Source organism: Anarrhichthys ocellatus, unplaced genomic scaffold (genome assembly GCF_004355925.1).
Source record: "Anarrhichthys ocellatus isolate YVR2014 unplaced genomic scaffold, GSC_Weel_1.0 scaffold26, whole genome shotgun sequence".
NCBI classification, from domain to species: Eukaryota; Metazoa; Chordata; class Actinopteri; order Perciformes; family Anarhichadidae; genus Anarrhichthys; species Anarrhichthys ocellatus.
This window is the reverse complement of record NW_022280056.1, coordinates 2756360-2776890: the sequence shown is the minus strand read 5'-3', so window position 1 is coordinate 2776890 and position 20531 is coordinate 2756360. Positions and strand designations below refer to the sequence as shown.

Here is a 20531-nt window from a genome sequence, read left to right as displayed (position 1 = left end):
TCTGTCTTCATACAGGTTCCTGGGTAGTAAGATTCATAGTTAAGTTACTCTTTGTTCTGGAAACACAAATTCACTATGTAACCTTTGGTGTGTATAATGTGACGCAATACATAAATATACATTTAAGCTTGTTTAAATACTGCTGATGTACCTTGAACATTATTATGTTTAAAACCATTTCTGAGACTCGATAACAAGACAAAACAAAGATGAGAAGATCGAGTGAACATGTAGAGAGGAGGAAAAAAAGAGAACAAAATTAAGATACTTGTATTATCTATGCATTCGTCTTATTTTGGTGTCACAAAAGGTGGCTTGATTCTTTACAGACAGAAAACAGATGTCAGGACAGATCGATAGAGAAACAATGAACAGCTCTGGGCTCAGCAGGAAAGCATCTCCAGCACTGATCGCAGAGCAGACAAGTACAGAGGAAGTCTGTTGTCTGTCCCCTATCACATATTTTCGATTTCACAAAATTAAATGCCGATTTTGTCAGGGAGCAGACATCAGAAGATAGAAAGTCAAGTTCCAACAGACACCCAGAGAGAAGCAGCGAAGACAGAAGACAGAGCATGCTGCTTCAGAGCAGGAATCTGCACAGCAGGCGAAAGCAATGAACCTGGATCGATGCCGGGCTGAAAGAGGACGGCTTGGGTGGAACCGGTGGCTTCTTGGTCTCCGAGGTCGGACCACCCGTCACCTGTACGGGAGTGCTTTCTGCGGCCGTCTCGGTGTAGAGCTGCTCTGCAGTTGGATGGCCACTGATCTCTATCAAGGTGTTCTCCAGCTCACGGATAGTTTCCTCCAAGCTGTCCATCCGCCTGTAGGCGCTGCACCGGATGTCATCTCTCACTTTCCTCTGGCTCCGGTTGGATGGACTGTCCACAGAGAGATCTGACCCACTGGACTTCACGTTTGCCGATTTCTGCTGCGCCTCAGGAATTTTGATTTCGGCGTTGTGGTGAAGTGTCAGCACTCTATCCCCCGTCTCCATCCCTCTCCTCAGAGCCTCCACCAGAGAGCTCTGCTGGCCCGAGCGGAGGGGGGATTTCATTCTGGGTTTGGGCACCGGCTTGGATGAGTCCAAAAGGCAATGCAGCAGCCTGTAGGCATCCCTGACTGTTTTCCCCTCTCTGAGGAGCACGAGGAGAGGCCGGCCTCTCAGCTGGACCTCAGGGACTTCATTAGTGTGCGGTGAGATAATCAGGGTCTGCAGAGCTTGTCCTAAAGTCATGCTGAGCTCCTGGACCTCAACGGGAGACACCACCCTGACCTCCAGCTCTGTCAAGAGCAGGACAACTTCCAGTTTTAACTCCACTTCCTCCTTAAAACAGCGCTCTCGCTGAGGAGGGCTTCCAGAGGAATCCCTTTCTTTTGAAAATCTAGTCTGGTAGGCGGTGTGATGAGCGGTCCAATCTCGTGATGGACTCTCGTCTACAGGCTCATTTGCTGTATCTCTGACAGGATCCTCTGAGGCAGTGGGCGACGCTGGCAAACACTCTGTCAACACGACGTTGGGGACGGGAGACAAGCGGCTTCCCTACAAATGAGGAAAGCACTTGAGGTTTACATTTAAACACACTGAACTGGACTTAGCTGCAGTACAATCCAACAACTTGCTGCGTGAGATCACTGCAAACTCAGACAACCAAAAGATAGAAGAGGGAGCGATTTTAGCAGCTGGTATGTAATGTTTGTCTCGATAACGTCCTGTGAACATAAGCATCAGTTTAACATGTGTGGGCTCCTACTGTTGCTTCTGATGTGCTGCCTGTGAATCAGAATCAGAAACGGTTTCCAAGTATGTTTGCACATGCAAGGAATTGGCGATTGGTGCATAATAGTAAACACAGTGCAAAAGCATAAAGACATAATTTAAAATAAAAATATGAAAATGTACAATAAAAAATGCAGCTCTCTCTTTTAAGTGTGGAGCAGTCCAGTAAGTTTCCACTGCTGGTCTAACACAAAAAACACCACAAGATCCACTGTAAACCCACTGCAGAAAAACACACACACAACACACAGCGTCCCTCATGTGGTTGTGAAAGGCATTGACATCATACAAAGGAACTCAATGTGTATACAAGTTTGTGTCCAAAGTGCTCTTGATAACTTAATAACACTGTGGTTCTTTATATTCTATGCAAAGTTAAACCTGCATTAATCAATATTCGTCATTTCCACATTAAATAAAATAAAGAAAGATGTTAAACTTTAAAAAGATGCCAAAATCACAGAAAAATCCCCACCCAAGTTTTCTATCCACAGTAACTATTTAAGCTGAACTTTTTAGCTTCCTGTAGCAGAAACACAAGCAGATATATTTCCAGTTAAGCACATTTAAGATACTTCAGGTGTTAGGGAAGATCAAGTCACGTGTAATAATCTAAGTCATGAGGTGGTGAGGAAGTTAGCCCTCAAATTAATGCAAATGTTGCTCCTCGCCTGCTGGATGTGTAAGTATGCAGCCGTCTGCTAACCTGACAACTTTATAAGCTGATGAATGTATATCAGTCGGCTTTTAATATTTTAATGTCCCAAAATGACCAAAAATGATTAATGCTACTTAACTTCAAGTTGTGTGTGTGCAAATGATCACACACGGTGGTTGGTTAAACATGGTTATTCAGTCTCTCCTCAACCGTTTGAGACGCGTAATGCAATTACAAAACGGCAGGCTTGTGTGGAAATAAAACCTTGCTTTGATGTATTCACAGCATGAGTACACATTAAGAGCAACAGTATCTGCTGAGGTGAGACTTTCTGTTTAGTTTGAAGAGATAGGAGGAGTGGATGTGGCTTGAGGCTGAGCCGTGGCCGGTGGTTTCTGTGTGTGGACGAGGGGTGAAAAGGACAAAAAAGGTTGACAGAGGGCAGCAATCCACAGCACTCAGGGTCAGCCAGAGTGTTTTACCTCAGTGCCTGGGGCCTCAGAGGGCCACAGGTCCGGTCTGCAGGGGGGTACACTTTTCCTGCTGCGAGGGCTAACAGACAGGGGGAGGGGGAGGGAAAGGGGGAGAGCGAGCCTGAGTGGGGCTCTCTCAAACAGCTGGGGAGGCAAGAGGGAGGTTTGAAAGCGGTATTAAATCGTAGGACACAAACACAGCAGCCACTGAATAACCAAAATCTGGTTTTGTTGACTCTGTGCTCCATCAAATTTCAGGCAGGCCATCTCAAACACGGTCCAAGCAGCCATCAGGGTCCATCTGTCTGTGATCCGTGGGCCCTGGGTGACGATGTGTGTGACTGAGCAGTATGTGATCTTTGGGCTCTCCCGGTGCCAGGGGCAGGGAGGACATATGGCACCTGCTGCTTGAACATGTGGTAAACGATGGTGAGCATGTCTGCTTGTGAGTATGTGTGAGCGCTTGAAACCAGTGGCAGATTGTGGACGTAACAAATAATAAAAAAGAGCGCAGTTTTCCAAGTCATTAAACAACAACCAATTGAGGTTACAGTCAACATAATACACAGCCCATGTTTTAGTTTACCTCTAATTCGGCAGCAATTCTTTCCTCCTCTCCTTCCTCCTTGTCCCCAGAGGCAAGTGTGGGGGGTGTAGATGCAGGACGGGGGTTTTCAGACACGGTCCTCCTCAGTTTTACGTGCAGCTTCTGGCTTTCGGCCTCCTCAGATTCAGACTTCTACAATTGCAAATACAAGAAAAAGGCTTTGAACATATCTGAAGCCAGAGTCCCAAGCCTGCAGCTTCAACTTTTTATAGACAAGCACACAGTGTTTGGATCTCACAAGAATTATTCCTAAAACAATAGCTTAGCTCGAACAACAAACATTTGTTTGCACAATCCTTTCTTCATGTGATGCACATACATTTCACAACCGTGTGCTTGTGAATTCTCTCCGTCTTACCTTTATACTTTTTCCAGGAATGAGGGGCTCTCCGCTGCGGCTGGTGATGCTTGGAGAAGACGGGAAGCTGCGTCGAGGTGGAGGAGGAGGAGGAGACTTGGAGGGTTTCTCTGTGCGATATCGTGGTACTGTCAGCTCATCTGCAAAAAAAAAAGAAGTATTTCGGGCATCTTGAGAAAGGACTCGTACATTTTACAACAAGCTGTGAGGCATTTGTAGGCATTATAATACGTGTGGTGTGTAAAACCTGCTTTACTCGATATTGAATGTCGAGTAATAATGATGCAGACTGAACTCTCCATCTCACCAGAGCCACGCCTGGATCCTCCCTCTTTCCCGGACAGCTTGTGCTGGGGCTTGCTGACGCGGTGGTCTGGGGTTCCTACCCCGCTTTGGAGGATCTGGGAGGATGGTGTGTTGGAGGAGGGCTTGATCTGCTTGGCGGCGAAGTCCAGGTCCGGAATAGCTTTCAATAACTCGGCCTGGGTCTCCTCCAGCAACCGGTTGATGTCCTGGGCGCTGTACTGGGTCAGACTGGCTCGCTTCTCCTCCCAGTCCCGCTCTGCTGCCTGTGGAGTGCAGAGACTGATTTAAACACTTTATAAACGCACAGACAATGTTGCAGGACTGGTGTTGTGATGTGATTTTTTTTAATGTAGACTCTGGTGAAAAACAGAAGAAATAATTCCTACCAGTCGGACCTCCACGGATAAAGCTTTGTCAGCTAAAGCCCGGCGTTCCAGCTCCTCCAGGGCTTTGCCCTTGTGGGGAACAGGAGGATGATTGTCCTTGTGAGGACCGGACAGGGACCCGTGGCCTCGGCTGAGGCTGGAGTGGGGGCTCCAGTTGGACAGGCTGTTGCCTCCCCCAAGATCATTGATGGTGAGCTGTGGGCTGGTGGAGATGTCGAAGTCTGAAAACTTTCGCAAGTCATTGTTGTGCTTTGATGAAGGACTAGAGAAGTCCTCCTGCTTCTTCCACACCCCGTCATTGGCTTGTCTGGTAAGACACGGAAGATGAATTCATTAAACAACTCTTTGAAATGTAACACAAACAGAAACATGAATAATCCATGACTTGAAGTCAAAACAATTGCTGCTGAATGCCAAATTTCTTTTTCAAAACATGTGCCAATTCTCTCTTTCATCCACAAATATGAGAGAAAAATGAATTTGAGAAGCTCTTTTGATCAGTGAGGTTAATTAAAGCAGAAAGTGCAGTGCTTTTTTGGACACACGGCTGATTAGGACATAGACGACAGAATGCTGAAGGGCACATTTTAAAGGTATTTATTCATGTGGCTGAAAAGAGTCTTCATCAGGGTGTTACCCATAAAGTCAGGTGGTCACTCTAATACTCGATGCTTGAATGCACCCTTCAGGACTAACACGTGCATTATGACTGTAAATCATCTCTCTGTCTCTGCTAGTTTTAAGAGCTTTGGCTGAAAACAATAAATGTTTAATGGCGGAAATATCTAATCCGATTCAACAGCAATATCTAATCAATTTGTCCTCGGTCCGAGGCCCGTCTGTCCACCACGTTTTTAGAAAATCCATAATGTTCTGCTGACTCACAAACAAAGAGGGGTGAAAACATCGTCTCTTTGGCCGAGGTACAAATGGAAAAGCCTTCTGCAAATTATAAATGGGTGCGTTTTCGTGTCAGCTAATGTCGGACATATTTCACTATAAGTGTCACCATGTGAGAATGCATCGCACAAAAGCACCTCCATCAGTATTTATCGGATTACTTAAAATCTGTTCGCACATTGACTTAAAGATGGAAAAGTTTTTAAGAATTGTTTCTACATTCAGCTTCTTTAAGTCTGGCACATGAAGGTACTGAGCAGGTTCATACTTGCGCATGGTGGCGAGGGTGTCGGTTATACTCTTGCAGCGTTTTAAAAGGGAATCGAGCCTGTGCGGCTCTTCTTTCAGGAATTTGACGGCCTCCACCTCGACCCTCAGCACCACCCGCATCTTACTCTGCAGGCCTGGGAACTGATCTGCAGGAGCAAGAAGAGAAGTAACACATGAAACCAACCGTCGCCCCAAAAACAAGTCAACCCCACTTGTCAAAAGCCCTTTGTGTTAATCAAATGAAACATGTTTGAACTGCTGTAAATGGTCAGCTAGTTCATTAAGACAATGAGCCATCTGAGACTGATTAATTATTCGACATGCTGGCTGTGGGTGACTAAAAGATAATCAGCGCTTTATAAACTGTCTGAGTAAAAGACTGTTTTCTGTTTTGCACAGAACGTGAAATGTGCCAGCATGACTCACTTTTCAGCTCTGTGAGTGTTTCTCCCAGCTTTCTCAGAAGAGTGGCCTTCTCCTCCAGCTCCTGCACCGTCACCAGCTTGTGGTTGACAGACGACTCCTTCTGGATCTCCTCCACTGACTTCTCCAGGTCGCTGAAATCGAACAGACAGAAGGCTGAACACCAGGGATTCCTCTGCTACACTTAAAGATTTTACTGAATATCTATCTGAGGATTATGCCGTTAGGAGTTTCAGTAAAGCCAATAAACTGTCCATCAACTGGCAGGGAGAGCAACAGTTCTGGACAGCTGAACTGGAGGAGTGTGGACGGGTGCTCAAAACTTTTAGAATAGAGAATCTGTACAAACGTGAGTTTGTTCAGCTCTGATGTGTGAGCGTGTGTCTGTTCTGCTCCGCCTCAAGTCATATAATTCCGCCTTAAGTTATGTAATGGATGAAAGCTCCATGTATAATTAACCAAACAATAAATTGGCCATTAGCCAGGCTGAATAACCGACACTGATTAGCAGAGATTGACTAACAGTTCAACCAATTAGTCCGCAATCAAAACGCCACTCAGAGTGAGATCCAGGAAGTGAGACCCAGGACTTATTACCAGCAGAACATTTCCACATGTGAGACAGATGCAAGTCATCTGATAATTAAATCTCAAGGTAGCTCTCGACTCTGGTTTTGCAGTCACTTCAAATAGTTGCGGACCGTCTCGTACCTCAGATCTTAATAAGCATCTTGCTCTACGCCAGGCTTAATTACAGTTACAATTTCATCCTATCGCGGCGTCACTCTGCGAGCCATCTAATTACGAAACAGATGTGAACTTTGTCACGTTTGAAGCAATTATGAAATATGTGATAAGACTCTTAAACTGTCAACTTACGTGTATATTCTGCTCAATTCAAGCGCGTATATGTTTCTTTTGATAACTAATGTTTGAATTATTATTTATTAAGAAAGCTAAAGACATTATCATCCTGTCACTGACTGGAGCTGCTGGATGATGAGCTCCTCCTCGTTGAGGTACTTGAGTCTCTCCTCCTCCACCAGGAGGCGCTGTCTCTGCAGGGGGTCCTCCTGCTTCCTCAGGGCGTCGGCCACGCGCACTTTCAGCTCCGCTTCTGTCCGCTTCAGCAGAGTTCGCACCGAATTTTGGTTCTCCATCTGCACACGCGCGCACACACATTCAAACACAATGTTAGAGATTACATAGTGCTCTTTCTTCGTTCACTCTGCGACTATTTAGACTATTTTATCAATGTTATCCTCGCTAGCCTCGTGAGAATACTTTAATGAAATCGGCTATCATCGCAGCATGATAACGGGACAACGAAGAGGAGAATCGTAGTCGCCTGAGGCTTTTCAAAACAGCCCTCAGTGATGTACAGTGACTGTAGCTGAGGGAAGGCTGTGGCCTCTTGTTTCTACTCTGCAACCTTCTCTGCCACAAGAACATTTTGCTCTGACTGCTTTTGTATCATCCAGCAACCCTGGCATCAGACTGCTTTGTGAGTCTTTAGGCTTAAAAGCACTGCTAGCATTTAGTTCCCTCTGTGGCGTGTGTGTGTGTGTGTGTGTGTGTGTGTGTGTGTGTGTGTGTGTGTGTGTGCGTGTGTGAGAGAGCCTATAATGTTTCTCCGAACACAGAAAGCCGGGGCTGCCCTGAGGAGAACGAAGGCTGTCTATGGACAGAATCAGTGAGCGTGAACTCAGCTCCCTCTCCGTGTTCTGAATGGAATATTCTACAGGACGACTGCATGTAATACAACTCCCTGCGATGAAAAACACCTGGTAAGCAAGAAAAATGAATAATTGATCGGCCTTATGTTCCAGGAGGTTAGACGGGACACCGATATCACCAACATTTAAAATGACCCGGTACTCCCCAGTTCCACCAACTGGAACTGGGGAAACAAGCCAAACACAGGGAGTATGATAATATATTTTCAAAAAAAATTAATATATACAGAAAAATAAATCCATTGAGCTCCCTCTCTCCCGGTTGCCTGTCTCTCCTGCACACCGTCTCTGAATAATTCATGAGCAGCATGTAAAATTCATCGCCATGGGGCATCTATACAGGTCCAGGTGCAGAGGTAACACATACAGGTACACGTAGAGGTACACATACAGGTACACGTAGAGGTACACATACAGGTACACGTAGAGGTACACGTACACATACAGGTACACGTAGAGGTACACATACAGGTACACGTACACATACAGGTACACGTAGTGGTACACATACAGGTACACAGCAAAACTGTCCTCTGTGGATACAAGCACCGCTTCCATTGTTTGTCCCTCTCTCTCTCACTGCTGAGCCATTTCAAGAAGCTCGTGTGACTGCTGTCAGGGAACAAGTAAAAGCACTGCGTGGCCATCATCTGTCACTCCCGTTACGTCTCCTTTCTCTTCTTCTCTGCCGCTGAGAGCGATTAACTCGCCATCTCTTCCTGCTGTAACCATGGCATCGCCGGCATCACAGATAGATGGAATAAATGAGGACAGCGTCGCCACATTTCCGTTAACTTCGTGACATTTAATCGGATTCTGAATCGGTCATGACATTTTGTATTTCTGTAGAATACCATGCCGTGTGAACGGAGCTTTTATCTTCTACTCGTTCTATTTTATCATAAATCCTCAAAGGGTACAATGACCTCGATGTGTCATGCAGTACAGTTATGTGAACCTGCAGGTGTTATTTACTGTAGGTGTAGTATTGAAGAGAAGATCAAATAAATATCAGAGCCAGCGATGCTGCGTACACAACATGTGTGTTGAAATACTTTACAGTATACATTCGACATCATAGAAAGAAGAATTCTAATATTGAGGACTAATTTAACCAACTGTGGAACAAAAGCAAACCACATGGAAAGTGTTAATGTGGTCTTATACTCTGCATGACTTGCATGTCAACAGTGAGGTATGAGGGACTCAGACTAATAAACAATGATTGTATTGAATGAGGATTCACCAGAATAAAAACTATATCAAAAGATAAACGAACAACAAGGAAAGGGAGACAAATTATGAACTAGAATATCAAAGAAATATTTGAAGTGAAACTAAAACTATATTGATGGATAGATGCCACCAATAGTAAATAATATTTATTGTTATTTGGGAGATCAGGCTCTTTAAGAAACATTAAAAAAACAGATTTTCTGGATATACTTTGTACCTGTATTTTGCGCAGCTGGCTGAGCTGTTTGCGCAGGTCGGTGGTGTTCTGCTGCAGACCGTGCAGGTGGAGCTGCATCTGCAGGCGCCCGGCGCTGTTCACCGGCGTCGTGTTGGAAGGCGGCGGCGGCATCAGAGCCAGAGGAGCCGACGGCGTGTGAGCTGCCAATCACAGAGCGGGACACAGAGCGTCACCGGGAGGTCGTCGGGAAACAAATTGATTAGTTTGCTGGGCTGTGCTCCCGTGAGATTTTCAGTCACGCAGTGCGACACACAGAACAAACACACACACACACACACACACACACACACACAAACACACACACAGCATACGGGCCCAAAGAAATGTACGTCAATAGAAAATCTGGGCACACACTGGAACAAATACAGTGTGTGAATGCTAAAAAAGCACCATTTTCACAAAACTCTCATAGCCCACTGGGAGAAATGAGAGCTCATGCTATTAGTAAGCCATATAGAAGTGCAATTAGTCTGTTCAGTAGTGACACACAGGGGGATAACCATGCTCTTATCTTCACACAGGGCTTTGCGAGTATGGCCATTGACTCCTCAGTTATTCTCACACACACACACACACACACACACACACACACACACACACACACACACACACTCTGTGTATGCCCCCTGAACACACGCACACACACACACACACTCTCATACACATTTACAACTTTTTTGAAATTCCCAAAGGAAAAGCCAAGCAGAAATTCAAAAAGTAGAGACAGAGACAGGGCGAGGGAGGAGGAGGAGGAGGAGGAGGAGGAGGGGGGGGGGGAATCTGTTCTCTGGGAAACCAGCCAGGAGGAAAACTTGAGGATAGACACCGCCAGCTACCCAGCTACACCACACACCCATACAGAGGGCAGAGAGCCATGAGAGATGTCTGAGAGGAGAAATTAAAAAAGGGCGATAGAGGAGGAGATGGCAACTACCTTTCTGCTTCAGCCGTCCAGCTGGAATATAGAAAGAGTGAACCGGTTACCGAGAAATGAATGAGAGGCTGACAGAGAGTCAGAGGAAAGTCTTAAAAGTTCATATTTACAGAATGATGATCCTGGAGAGAATCTTTACAGACTTACACCAGAGAAAATGACTCTGAGTGTGTTGGCGGTGTATCAACGTGTGAGGCCGCTTCAAAGACTACTGCGTCCTTGCCCCGAACCTGTGAAGGTCTGCCTTCAAAAAGCTTTGTTTGTGCCAAAACTGCTACAACATTAACTACGCGGGACAGAAGCAGGAATGAGAGGAATTATATCTGTCTCTGAAATGCTTCAGTATGTATGAGCTACACAATTCCTATCAGTATTTAAAATATTTTATGCTGAAAAATATATATTTTTAAATTAAAGTCGGATAGTTTGATAAATAAACATTAAATTCACTATCTATGCATCCACCACATAGATAGTAAGAAGAGAAATAAACCTTCTAAACACAAATCTTATCACCTCTATGTTTCATATTTTCACGTTCGTCAGAGCCTCACCAGCATTCCCCCCTGCTTCCTGTATTTTCGCTTAGTGAGCTAAAAACTACCCCATAATGGTGAAATTCATTAAATACTTATCCGACTGAGGAGGACAATTCTCAAGTGTCTCTCTAGTGCACCGGACTGTTGCTTTAAAGTCTCGATGGCCTCTAACTTGAACAAGTCTATAAAGTGGATTTGACCAGCCGTCTCTTATTTAAAAGGTGAATGAGTCCTTTGGAATGAAACTCTTCTGGAGAAAAAAAAACGTGAAAGAGGAAAAACAGAAGGGAGTGATGTATGAGGTGGAAACCAGTTTGAATCAGTTAAAACAAACTCTGGTGTTTTTTGCATGTTAAATTCGGTTCATTTGGGCCGGTGTGTGAAAGCTGCCAATCGAACTCTGGTGCGGTTAACGAGATTTTAGCATGATATGAAAGGAATTCACCAGAATCTGATCAGTCAAATCAATTAGTTACCGGTCAGTCTGTTTAACTTCATATTTACAGCGATTAGTTCCCCAGTTAAAAGGCAGTGTGAATGCAAACTGGACCAGAACTACAAGGCAACTATGCAGAATAGTTTTCTCCTGGTTTGGACCACATGAACCAAACCACGCCCTTAAAATAACCAACTCCACAATTCTTAACTGCAGCTTCCAGCTTCCCATTGTGAGAGAGTCATATAGATCTATAAATCCTATAAACCAGGAGGTCCCCATCACTGCTCGTTTGTGTCCATCATCCCCTTTAAATTGCGGTGCATTGTTTTCAGGTAAAATGAAAGAAAAATGATCAGTGGAGTGAGCAACAAGAAGGCAGGTTTGCGAACACAGGCCCCAATCCCGCTGCTGTACTCACTTCCAGTGGCGGAGCCGTCACTGTTGGTTTCGGTCTTCTCGCTGGAAGAGAAAGGTAATGGCCGTGAGAACTCCATCCCTTGGTCCGGAGGGCAGCCCGCCATCATGCAGAGACGCAGCAGGCCGCATCTAAGGGATCAACGGCCACAGGGCAAGGCAATTACAGTGCTAACGCTAACAGCACCACTACTGGACGCTAACAAGTTATCTTCTTGTTCACGGGCCCTCTATTGTGTTCGTGAGGCCGGAGTGCCACGATAACACTGTTCCAGGTGTAAACTCAAAACCTACTGAAAACCTTTGTTTCACATCTCTATGTATCAAGGCATAAATCAATAGCACTGTGCCCTGTAGCTAATGTTTAGTGCTCCGTCCTCACACAACGTAATGGCTCTGATAATAGCCTGCTGCCGCTCCTGTCGATAATGCCGCCCATGTGTCTGAAGTGAAGCTGTGTCTGTGAGTTTTTGAGGGTTCATGGGGTATAATGGAGGGTCTTACGTGCTGTCACTGTCTGGTGCTCTGGTCAGCACACTCTGGACCAGGCCAGTAAGGCTGGCTATCTGCTTCTCCATTGCCTCCATGCGCTCCAGACGATGATCCCTGCAAATGTAATTGTCACAGATCGATCACTAAACACTGACGGCACAAAGGCCGATGAACACGTAGATGTGCGACACACAGCGCTGTAGAGTGAGCAATACAGCTTTAAAATTACCTGTAAACTTGGTTTAAAATTGTAATCAAGTAAGTCACAATCACAGTTTAAGAGAAAACATCCATCAAAAGTATAATAATTCAAGACATTTGAAATTCGTGATCCTCCGAATTAGGATCGAGTGTGGTTTGAAACTGGTGAGAACCAAACAGAGAAAACACAAATAAAGAAACATTTCCCGCATTAAGCAGATGATATTGTGTTCATGTCGCCCAGAAGCTGATGAGGTCCGTCTTTAAACGGTACAACACACCTTAATGAAATTCCCCACACAGACTCGTACTGACCTGCTGCTGTCGGGGTCCTGTCCAGACATCGAGGAACCAAAGCCAGGCGTGGCCCTGCCGCCCTCCCCAGGCCCGGCTGTCAGACACAGAGGCTCTGAGCTGGAGCTGGGCCTCGACTTTGGGCTCTCCACAAACACGGAGGAGGAGGCCGAGTCCTTGCGGAAGCTCTGCCTGACAGGTGAGGCTCTGCTGGGTGAGCTGGAATACGACTCCCTGTCCCTCATCTGCATGTCAGGGATTTTCTGCGGGGATGAGGGCGGCATGCGAAAACCCATTCCCAGTGTGGCCGAGGAGTACGTGTCAGAGTAGAGCGAACCTCCAGGCTTGTAGAGGGAGTCCTCCAGGTCCCCTTGAAGAGCAGCGGCTGAGTAGGTGCTGAGGGAGCGCACGGAGCCTCGGCGGTACAGGCCACTGGTAACGGGGAAGCTAAAGGGGTCTCCGATGGCAGCTAGCGACTGGGTGGAGGCGATGCTGAGGCGGCCCTCGTGCATCAGGCTGTAGGGATCTGCGTACAGCCCCTCGCTCTTCATCAGCGCCATATTTTTTGCAGAAACTTCTTCGTCAGGCTTGACGTCGCGGCGCTCCAGGATGGCGCTGGGCGAGGGAGACAGGCCCGCGTTGGCCCCGTGGCCGGCCGGAGGATGGTGGGCATGCCGGGGCTGCTCGTGCTGGGAGTGGGACCCCGTGAAGGACGGAGGACGGCCGCCGCCGCTGTAGGAGAGGCGCGAGCGCGACGGGGAGCCGGAGGATGCCGAGGCCGTGGAGGAGGGGAGGGTGTTGATGCGGTGGGTTGGGGAGGAGTCGCGAGAGGAGTACACCATCTCCCTCTGAAACGAGCAGGGATGAGTGTTACCATGGACACGTACGGATGAGTCGCCGCATGATGATGATGAAGTTTCTCAGAAGACCAATTATAAATCCAACTGCAGAACGTATTCTCTAAAAAAGTATTTCTTGTTGTTTTGTTAAATAAATGACATCAACGCCGAAGCAAAGAGAACTGTTACTGAACAAAATTAAAAGTGTTCAGTCGGTCACACATTCCTATTTGATTGTCAATAGTTTGATTTCATCAATTAATTTGAATTCACCGTTTACGATGATGTTTGAAAATAGATTTTCACTTTAAATTAGGTTATCGAGGAGCTGCCAACGCTTCCCTGAGCTCCCGTAGATCATAGTCAGGAGTTCTCTTCACGTAAAATATTTAACATGGCAGCATGCGCTAAGAAAAACAAGCAGATGGTTCCCATAATTAAAAAATTGTATTTAAAAAAAAGTTAATTTTGGTGAAAATTAATAATTCCTTTGTCTTTTGAAGGCCTCATTATATTACTACAAGCGGGTATTGAGTCCAATCTCAAATCCATGTTTTTATTCTATGAAACAGAGTGGTGAGAGAGACAAAGCTATTCATTCACACTCAACAACTGAATATATATATATATATATATATATATATATTTGTGGGCGTAGCTATTACCTGCCTTTCATCATAACGTCCTTAAACAAAAACTGATGCTTTTTCAACCCTCCTCTGCATCTGTTTTCATCTTGTTGCGATTTCGTCACATAACTAACGTTTTTGCTCAACTCATCCGTGTTTCTAGCTAACTAGCATGCGGCATCATGTAATACACAGAAAAAACCGGAGCTTGGAGTTTCTGACACTGAGCTGTTATGCTCAGGTACAAATACATCCTATATATTTACAAAGCCATATGAGGGGGTTCGCCCAAACTTTATGGACACAACTTAAACAGGCAAATAGATAAAAGTTGCTCCACAAGACAACACCGGACACAACGTGCACAGGAGCAAATGAACGGCAAGCTGCTGGTTAAGATGCAGCCTGCGTTTAGTCTCCAACAGTCATGAAGAAGAGATGGACTGTGCATCTCACACTTACTGTAAAATGATGATAATTAACTCTGATGATTCTCAGTTTTGCCAAATTAAATGTGTTGCTTAAATTCATGCCGTTAAGATTTGCTGGTTTTAAACTGTTTGTGGGAGTATTAAAATGTAGATTATGTAGATGGTGCTGGTCAGCTGTCTCTCTACCTCTTTTCTTTCCTTTTCCCTTTCTTGTATCCTCAGACACACACCGTAAACATGCACGAACACATAAAACATACAGCACATGCACACACCATAAACGCATCGTTTTACGCTGCCTGTTTGCATGGCTAATTGCGGTTATATTCTCAGTATTGTGTGAATATAATGCAGATGGTAAGCACGGTTTTGTATGAAATAATTAGAAAAAAAAGGTCTCCCTCAGGCTTCCTTGATCTTCACTGAAGCAGAAATAGCTTCGGATGTTAAAATATGCTCATTTCACAGAGGAACATTGTTCTCCGGTGTCTGCACAGCAACAGATGGCCTACTTGAAGATAAGAAATACATTTCCAGGAGGAATACCTGTTAAATGACTAACCCACATACACAACGGCCTGTCAAAGTTACCATTGAAATATAAAATACGCCATTACCGTGCCAGAGAAACACACCGCCGCTCTTTATGTGCAGGCAGAGCATTATAGCGGTTCTCGCTGGGCAGCTCAGTTGTCGGATCAGACAGCTTTGTCTCTCTCTAAAATAACCCTGTTTGACCTCTTCACCTCCCCACTCCCCCAGCTCCCCCCTCCTCACCCTCAGGTCTCCGTTAGCCAGGTGTGCAGCAGCAGGGTAGGAAGCGTAGATGGGCTCTTTGCGGAAAATCTTGATGATGCTGCGGTCCTGGATGTCCCGGACGTCCTCCAGCTCGTAGAAGACGTTGCGCGCCTCGTCCTTTATCAGGATGGCCGTGTTGGGTGACTTCAGCATACCTGCTGTCAACTTCTGGGGGAACATGTGCACGATGAGAGCGTGCAGCGTGTCCAGGCTGCTCAGCTCGTGGGTGATGTGAACGCGACGCGTCTCGTCTCCGTACTGCAGGAACAGCACGCCTAGAAGAGAGCGATACGGGAGAGACGGTTGAGTCAAACGGCGACGGGTTTGGCGGATGGAAAAGCAATTCTGTCAAATCTTGTAGTATTTTATTTTTATTGTTGTCATTTTTAGAGATATAGTCGTGCTAATTATGATAAAGATGTTCTGTGTTTTGGTTTATGACATCCAGATAATGATGATTTTCATCAGATGTCAGCGTCAATAAGCACCGACAGAGAAAAGGACTGTGGTAGCTGTGTGAGGATTCATAGCTGTGGTGCACGTTTAAGGTAAGGTAGGTTTTTTTTCTTTTTCTTAAAATATAACTTTTACTTCCTATCCATAATAAAATTGCAACAATTGATATCAAATTACCCCAAAATAGCCCACTTGTCAGATGCTGCAACCCTTTGATTTTATAGGTAAAGATGAGTCTGACACCTGACTAACCTGAATATTCATCTTCATACACCCGAGGGACAAACAAAAAGAACAAACAAAGCAAAGAAAGACCAGTGATTAAAAGTCAAAGCAGAGGAAGCAGAGGATATTGCAGACGAGTTGAGGAAAGAAGAAAACAAAGAGGTTAGTAAAGAGACATGGAGAGGAGAGATCTCCTTCTGTCTCAACTCCTCATTCAAGAAATGACCTCGATCTGTCACGGTCACTTTTTTTAAATCTCACTTAACGTAACACCACTCCTGGATCTGGACCAGGCTTTCACTAATCGGCCCTTTTGTAGTAAACCTGTTGTCGAACCTGTACTCTCACAGTAGCACAAATGTTAGATAAACAAATAGCTATCTACACAAAATAGTATGCTTTAATAATTCCATGGTGAATATAATAAACTACACTTTCAAGCTCATTGTGTCTAAACTAAAAAAAGGTTTGTTGTCTGAGGAATCACTACTCTTCCGTTTTCAGCAGCAGAGTAGATCACTTTGTCCCGCTCTGAGTAAGCACACCACCAGCTTCACAGCTGTAAATCTGCCTCCAGTCCAACCAGCATGTTGTGACGGCCAGCAAAGCTTCAAATCTTAACCTGGAGATCGTAGCTTATTCTGGCTGGCAGAGCGGGAAAGCGGCAGGCTCTGGCGAAATCGGTTCATCCGGTTGAACCCGATGGGGATGTCGGCTTCTGACATGGTCTCCAGGGATTCGGCCGAGGCGAAGGAGAGCTTGGCGGCCTGGTCGGCGAGCCCAGACTGGGTGGACTGGGAATGCCGTGGACTGCGGCTCTGCAGCGGGTTGAAGACACATGGGGGGGAGACACAATTATTTACTGAAAGGTGGAATCAAGGCGGAGAGAATGGATTGGACAGATGGAGTAGGACTGTGCGGAAAAAAAGAGACAGTGAGCACACAATGAGACACCACACAATCAACCACATAACGAGATTAACGAGGCCTTGACAATGAATTAGCTACCAACCATTCACTAAGAATTAGCCGCGTCACAGTACAAGACATCAGCTGAATGCTGCAGCAGAAAAGCACAATTGTTCTCAAATGGCTCGGCACTCCAGGGCACCAGCCTTTATGGATCACCTATGGTGGCTAAGGAGCAAAATTAAGCCGGAAAACTGTGCTCCCCCAGCTCAGCATAAGTTATGTCATGTTTGCTGCACTTTGCACACCTCCCGCATCCCAACTCCTGTCCCCGTGCCGCTCCCAACTTTAAATGAATGCTTGTGGGATGGGAGGAGAAGCTCAGGCAAATCCCGCGCTGTCACTGTTGGTTTATCCTGCTGGCCTATGCCCAAGCGTCCCTCGCTGAAAGACTGTTAGTGCAGCTGGGGCTGAGCTCACTGAACTGGCTCCCTGATCCCCCCCACCGCTGTAGCATCTCCTCCAGCTCAGAGGCTTCTGTAATGAGCTCCCAGAATGCTGTCTGCTGGTTGTTTGGATGGCAGAGGCAGACACATCCTTAGCCACAGTACAGTAGCTGTGCCGCTCTCCTCCTCCTCCTCCTCCGTGCACCATGAGCACAACAGTTTTCTCCTTCTTTCCAAGGATTTCCTTCTCTACCTTCTCTGAGTCAAACTGCAGCATGGATCTACTGCGGCTTTCATTAATGTGAGACAGCAGCTACACAGACGGCCACCTCTGTTCTCAGCAGAACTACACAAACATTAAGGATTTTGTTAATTTGACAAAAATAACTCAGTAGGCATCTTCAAATTGATTATTTGACCATCAGTGCGAACCCAGAAGTTATTCAGTTTAGAATAAATCAGAGAAAAGCAGCAAATTGTCACACTGGACAAACTGAAACCAGCAAATGATATTTTCAGCTCTCTGGATGGCGATGTCAGTCCGTCAGTTGGTCAATGCAACACTACAATATCTCAACAACTGTTAGATGGATTGCCTTGACATTTTGTGCAGACATTCACGGTTAAATGTGTCCAAAACAAGAAGTACTTGATAAAAACTAACACCATCCCCATCAAGCCTCAACTTTACTTTGTGTTCAGCGTTAACTAACACACATTAGCATGGTTATTAGCTAAGCTAAGATGGCGAACATGGTAAACGTTGCACATGCTTAACACCAGCATGTTGCCATTGTGAGAATGTTAGCATGCTGACGTTAGCATTTAGCTCAGAGCATCACTGTGCCTACGTAGAGCCTCACAGAGCGACTAGCATGGTGGTTTGATAAATCGGTACCAATTAATCATGTGACTAATTTATCAGCGAGTTAAATGAGTGTTGCTAATCTACCTTCGATCAATCAATTGATCCAGTAATTTTAGCTGCACTGCAGCCGACTAAACTAAACGAGCCGTGGCGACATCTAACTACCACCACTTTAAATTAACTGCTATGCTTTCACACGTTTGTTTACAGGGCAAGAAACAAACCACTATCATGACTGAGACGCTGAACCATCCTTTTTATAACGTGCGCTCCCTTCTGTCACCATCATACATAATTCAGTCACACACACACACTCACACACACAGAGGATGATAGTGGTGGTGTCCGGTGATGGTGGCGGCAGACTGTGTCTGTGCACGCAGGGGGACGGTGATGCTGACAGATAACCCCCACCTTGTTTTCTAATAGGCTCATTTATCTAAACTGTGACCACACGGAACAACAACACAGCACACAGCAGCACGTACTGCAGGGTGTCACGCTACAGAGGCGGTTTGAAGAGTGTAGGGGGTTGGACACAGGACTGTACTTAGTAAGGTTAGGGTTCGATAGTCTTTTCTTGTAAATTAATTAGATTCTCTTTGAATCCCTTCTTTTAAGTCTGCCTATATTTCACTCATTTTAGGAAGCAAAAGTCAGTTAACTTCATATTTAAAGGAAGATTTGGAAACTTTGGCAAATACGCCTATTCTCTTTCTTTTATTTATATTTATTTAGAGTAAGAAGACAAGATTGACACCACTCTCATGTCTGTAAAGTAAATAAAAAGCTGAGTCTCCAGGAAGTTACTGGTCCCAACCAAGAAATAGTCAGACCCACCGTAAAACATCATATTTTCATTTATACACAGTTTTTTGGGGATTAAACAACCAAGATGCATCACGTCCATCAGTTCGCTTTAGAGGTTTTGTTACCTCCGGACAGAACCAAGCTAATGTACTTCCATGCTTTCCAAGCTAAGCTAACCAGCTGCTAGCGTGAGCCTCATATTTACTGTACAGACATGAGAGGGATCTAGCTCTCAGTTAGCAGATGAGCACATCTCCTTAAATGTTTAATTATTCCTGAATAAACTTAAACCTTTTTCTTCTACATAGTCGTCAGAAGGCTACATATCACCTTCTCAATGCTAACAAAAAAAGGCAGTTGACTCAACAAATTGCAGATATTTAACCAACTTGGAACCGGCTCTGTAGTGGAACCGGGTGCCTAACCATGTTTACACCCTGAGATATATTTGGCACAGAAATGCAACAGCAGCTTTCAGTGTGAATGGGCATGGCTGAAAAGACCACCACGCCTGAAACATGTCAAAGATTTCTTCGGAGAGACTCTGCTCATATTTTTCCCCTGTATGGCTGAGAGGGGAGACGCAGAGCAGCTCCGTTTCGAAATCTTGAGTCATTCTACTATCGTATGCAGGAATTTTACTTCAAGGCGGAACAACCTAGTAGGAGCTTTCCAAGAAAAGGAAAAGGGAATTGAGAATACGGTGCTGCATGACTGAGCTCAGGTCTCTCGGTGTTTGCAGGCTCAAATTTCTGTACCAGCTGAAAAAGAAACAGTGAAGGGAAAGTAAACGAGTAAAGTTGTATTCTCCCGACTACGAATGTGCTGCTGAACAAGACGATGAAACACACAATGTATGCATGTGCGTAAGCTTACAGCAGCTGTCGTTATGTATGCTCTACGTCAGCTCGCCGCGTTACAACAGGCTGTAAACACTGACTTCAATATTGGTGGTTTATGTGACATGAAAACCGAAAATATCTCGTTTTGCATTGTAAATATGATGTGCGAACACACCATCTGGTCATGCATCTGGTCCTGCTAGACATGTCAGTGTTATACGTGATGGAGTTCCATTTGAGGGAATCTGGTTATGTTGCTCCACAATCCTCCCTCGATGCCTCCCCTCCTGCCCTCCCTCCACCTCACCCTTTTCTTTCAGAGAGAGATCCAGACTTTTTCAACAGCACTCAATTACTGTGGAGAACTCTACACTGTTATAAGGGCACGTCAGAGGAGAGGAACGAGTCGGGAACAGGATGATCTTACACGGAACAGACGTGAATGGAGTGGAAAGCTTGACAACAGTCCTTAGGCTACAAACCGCATTAAACTCAGTGCAACCTCCCACCATGTTTCTTGTTTCACACGCACGCACACACACACACAGGGACATTCTGGATTCAGGTCAAGTGATGGTATGTATTTTTTATGTT

The 20531-nt window shown here is 45.4% G+C and overlaps 1 protein-coding gene across 15 annotated transcripts in view; it reads right to left on the bottom strand.

Moving 5' to 3' along the window:
* Positions 1-20531, bottom strand: part of srcin1a (SRC kinase signaling inhibitor 1a) — a 92930-nt gene that overhangs the window by 12607 nt on the left and 59792 nt on the right. For 9 of the 15 annotated variants that reach the window (XM_031861943.1, XM_031861944.1, XM_031861942.1 and 6 more), the window contains 16 exons: positions 16685-16880; positions 16090-16101; positions 15361-15656; positions 12706-13532; positions 12202-12303; positions 11702-11829; positions 10306-10326; positions 9351-9511; positions 7146-7321; positions 6165-6295; positions 5737-5884; positions 4569-4875; positions 4184-4445; positions 3877-4016; positions 3498-3650; positions 623-1543 (listed from right to left, as the gene is read on the bottom strand). In XM_031861943.1, the coding sequence (XP_031717803.1) occupies positions 623-1543; positions 3498-3650; positions 3877-4016; positions 4184-4445; positions 4569-4875; positions 5737-5884; positions 6165-6295; positions 7146-7321; positions 9351-9511; positions 10306-10326; positions 11702-11829; positions 12202-12303; positions 12706-13532; positions 15361-15656; positions 16090-16101; positions 16685-16880 (3981 nt within the window). The remainder of the gene's footprint in view (positions 1-622; positions 1544-3497; positions 3651-3876; positions 4017-4183; positions 4446-4568; positions 4876-5736; positions 5885-6164; positions 6296-7145; positions 7322-9350; positions 9512-10305; positions 10327-11701; positions 11830-12201; positions 12304-12705; positions 13533-15360; positions 15657-16089; positions 16102-16684; positions 16881-20531) is intronic. The other 6 variants (XM_031861940.1, XM_031861949.1, XM_031861937.1 and 3 more) reach the window with 6 other exon arrangements.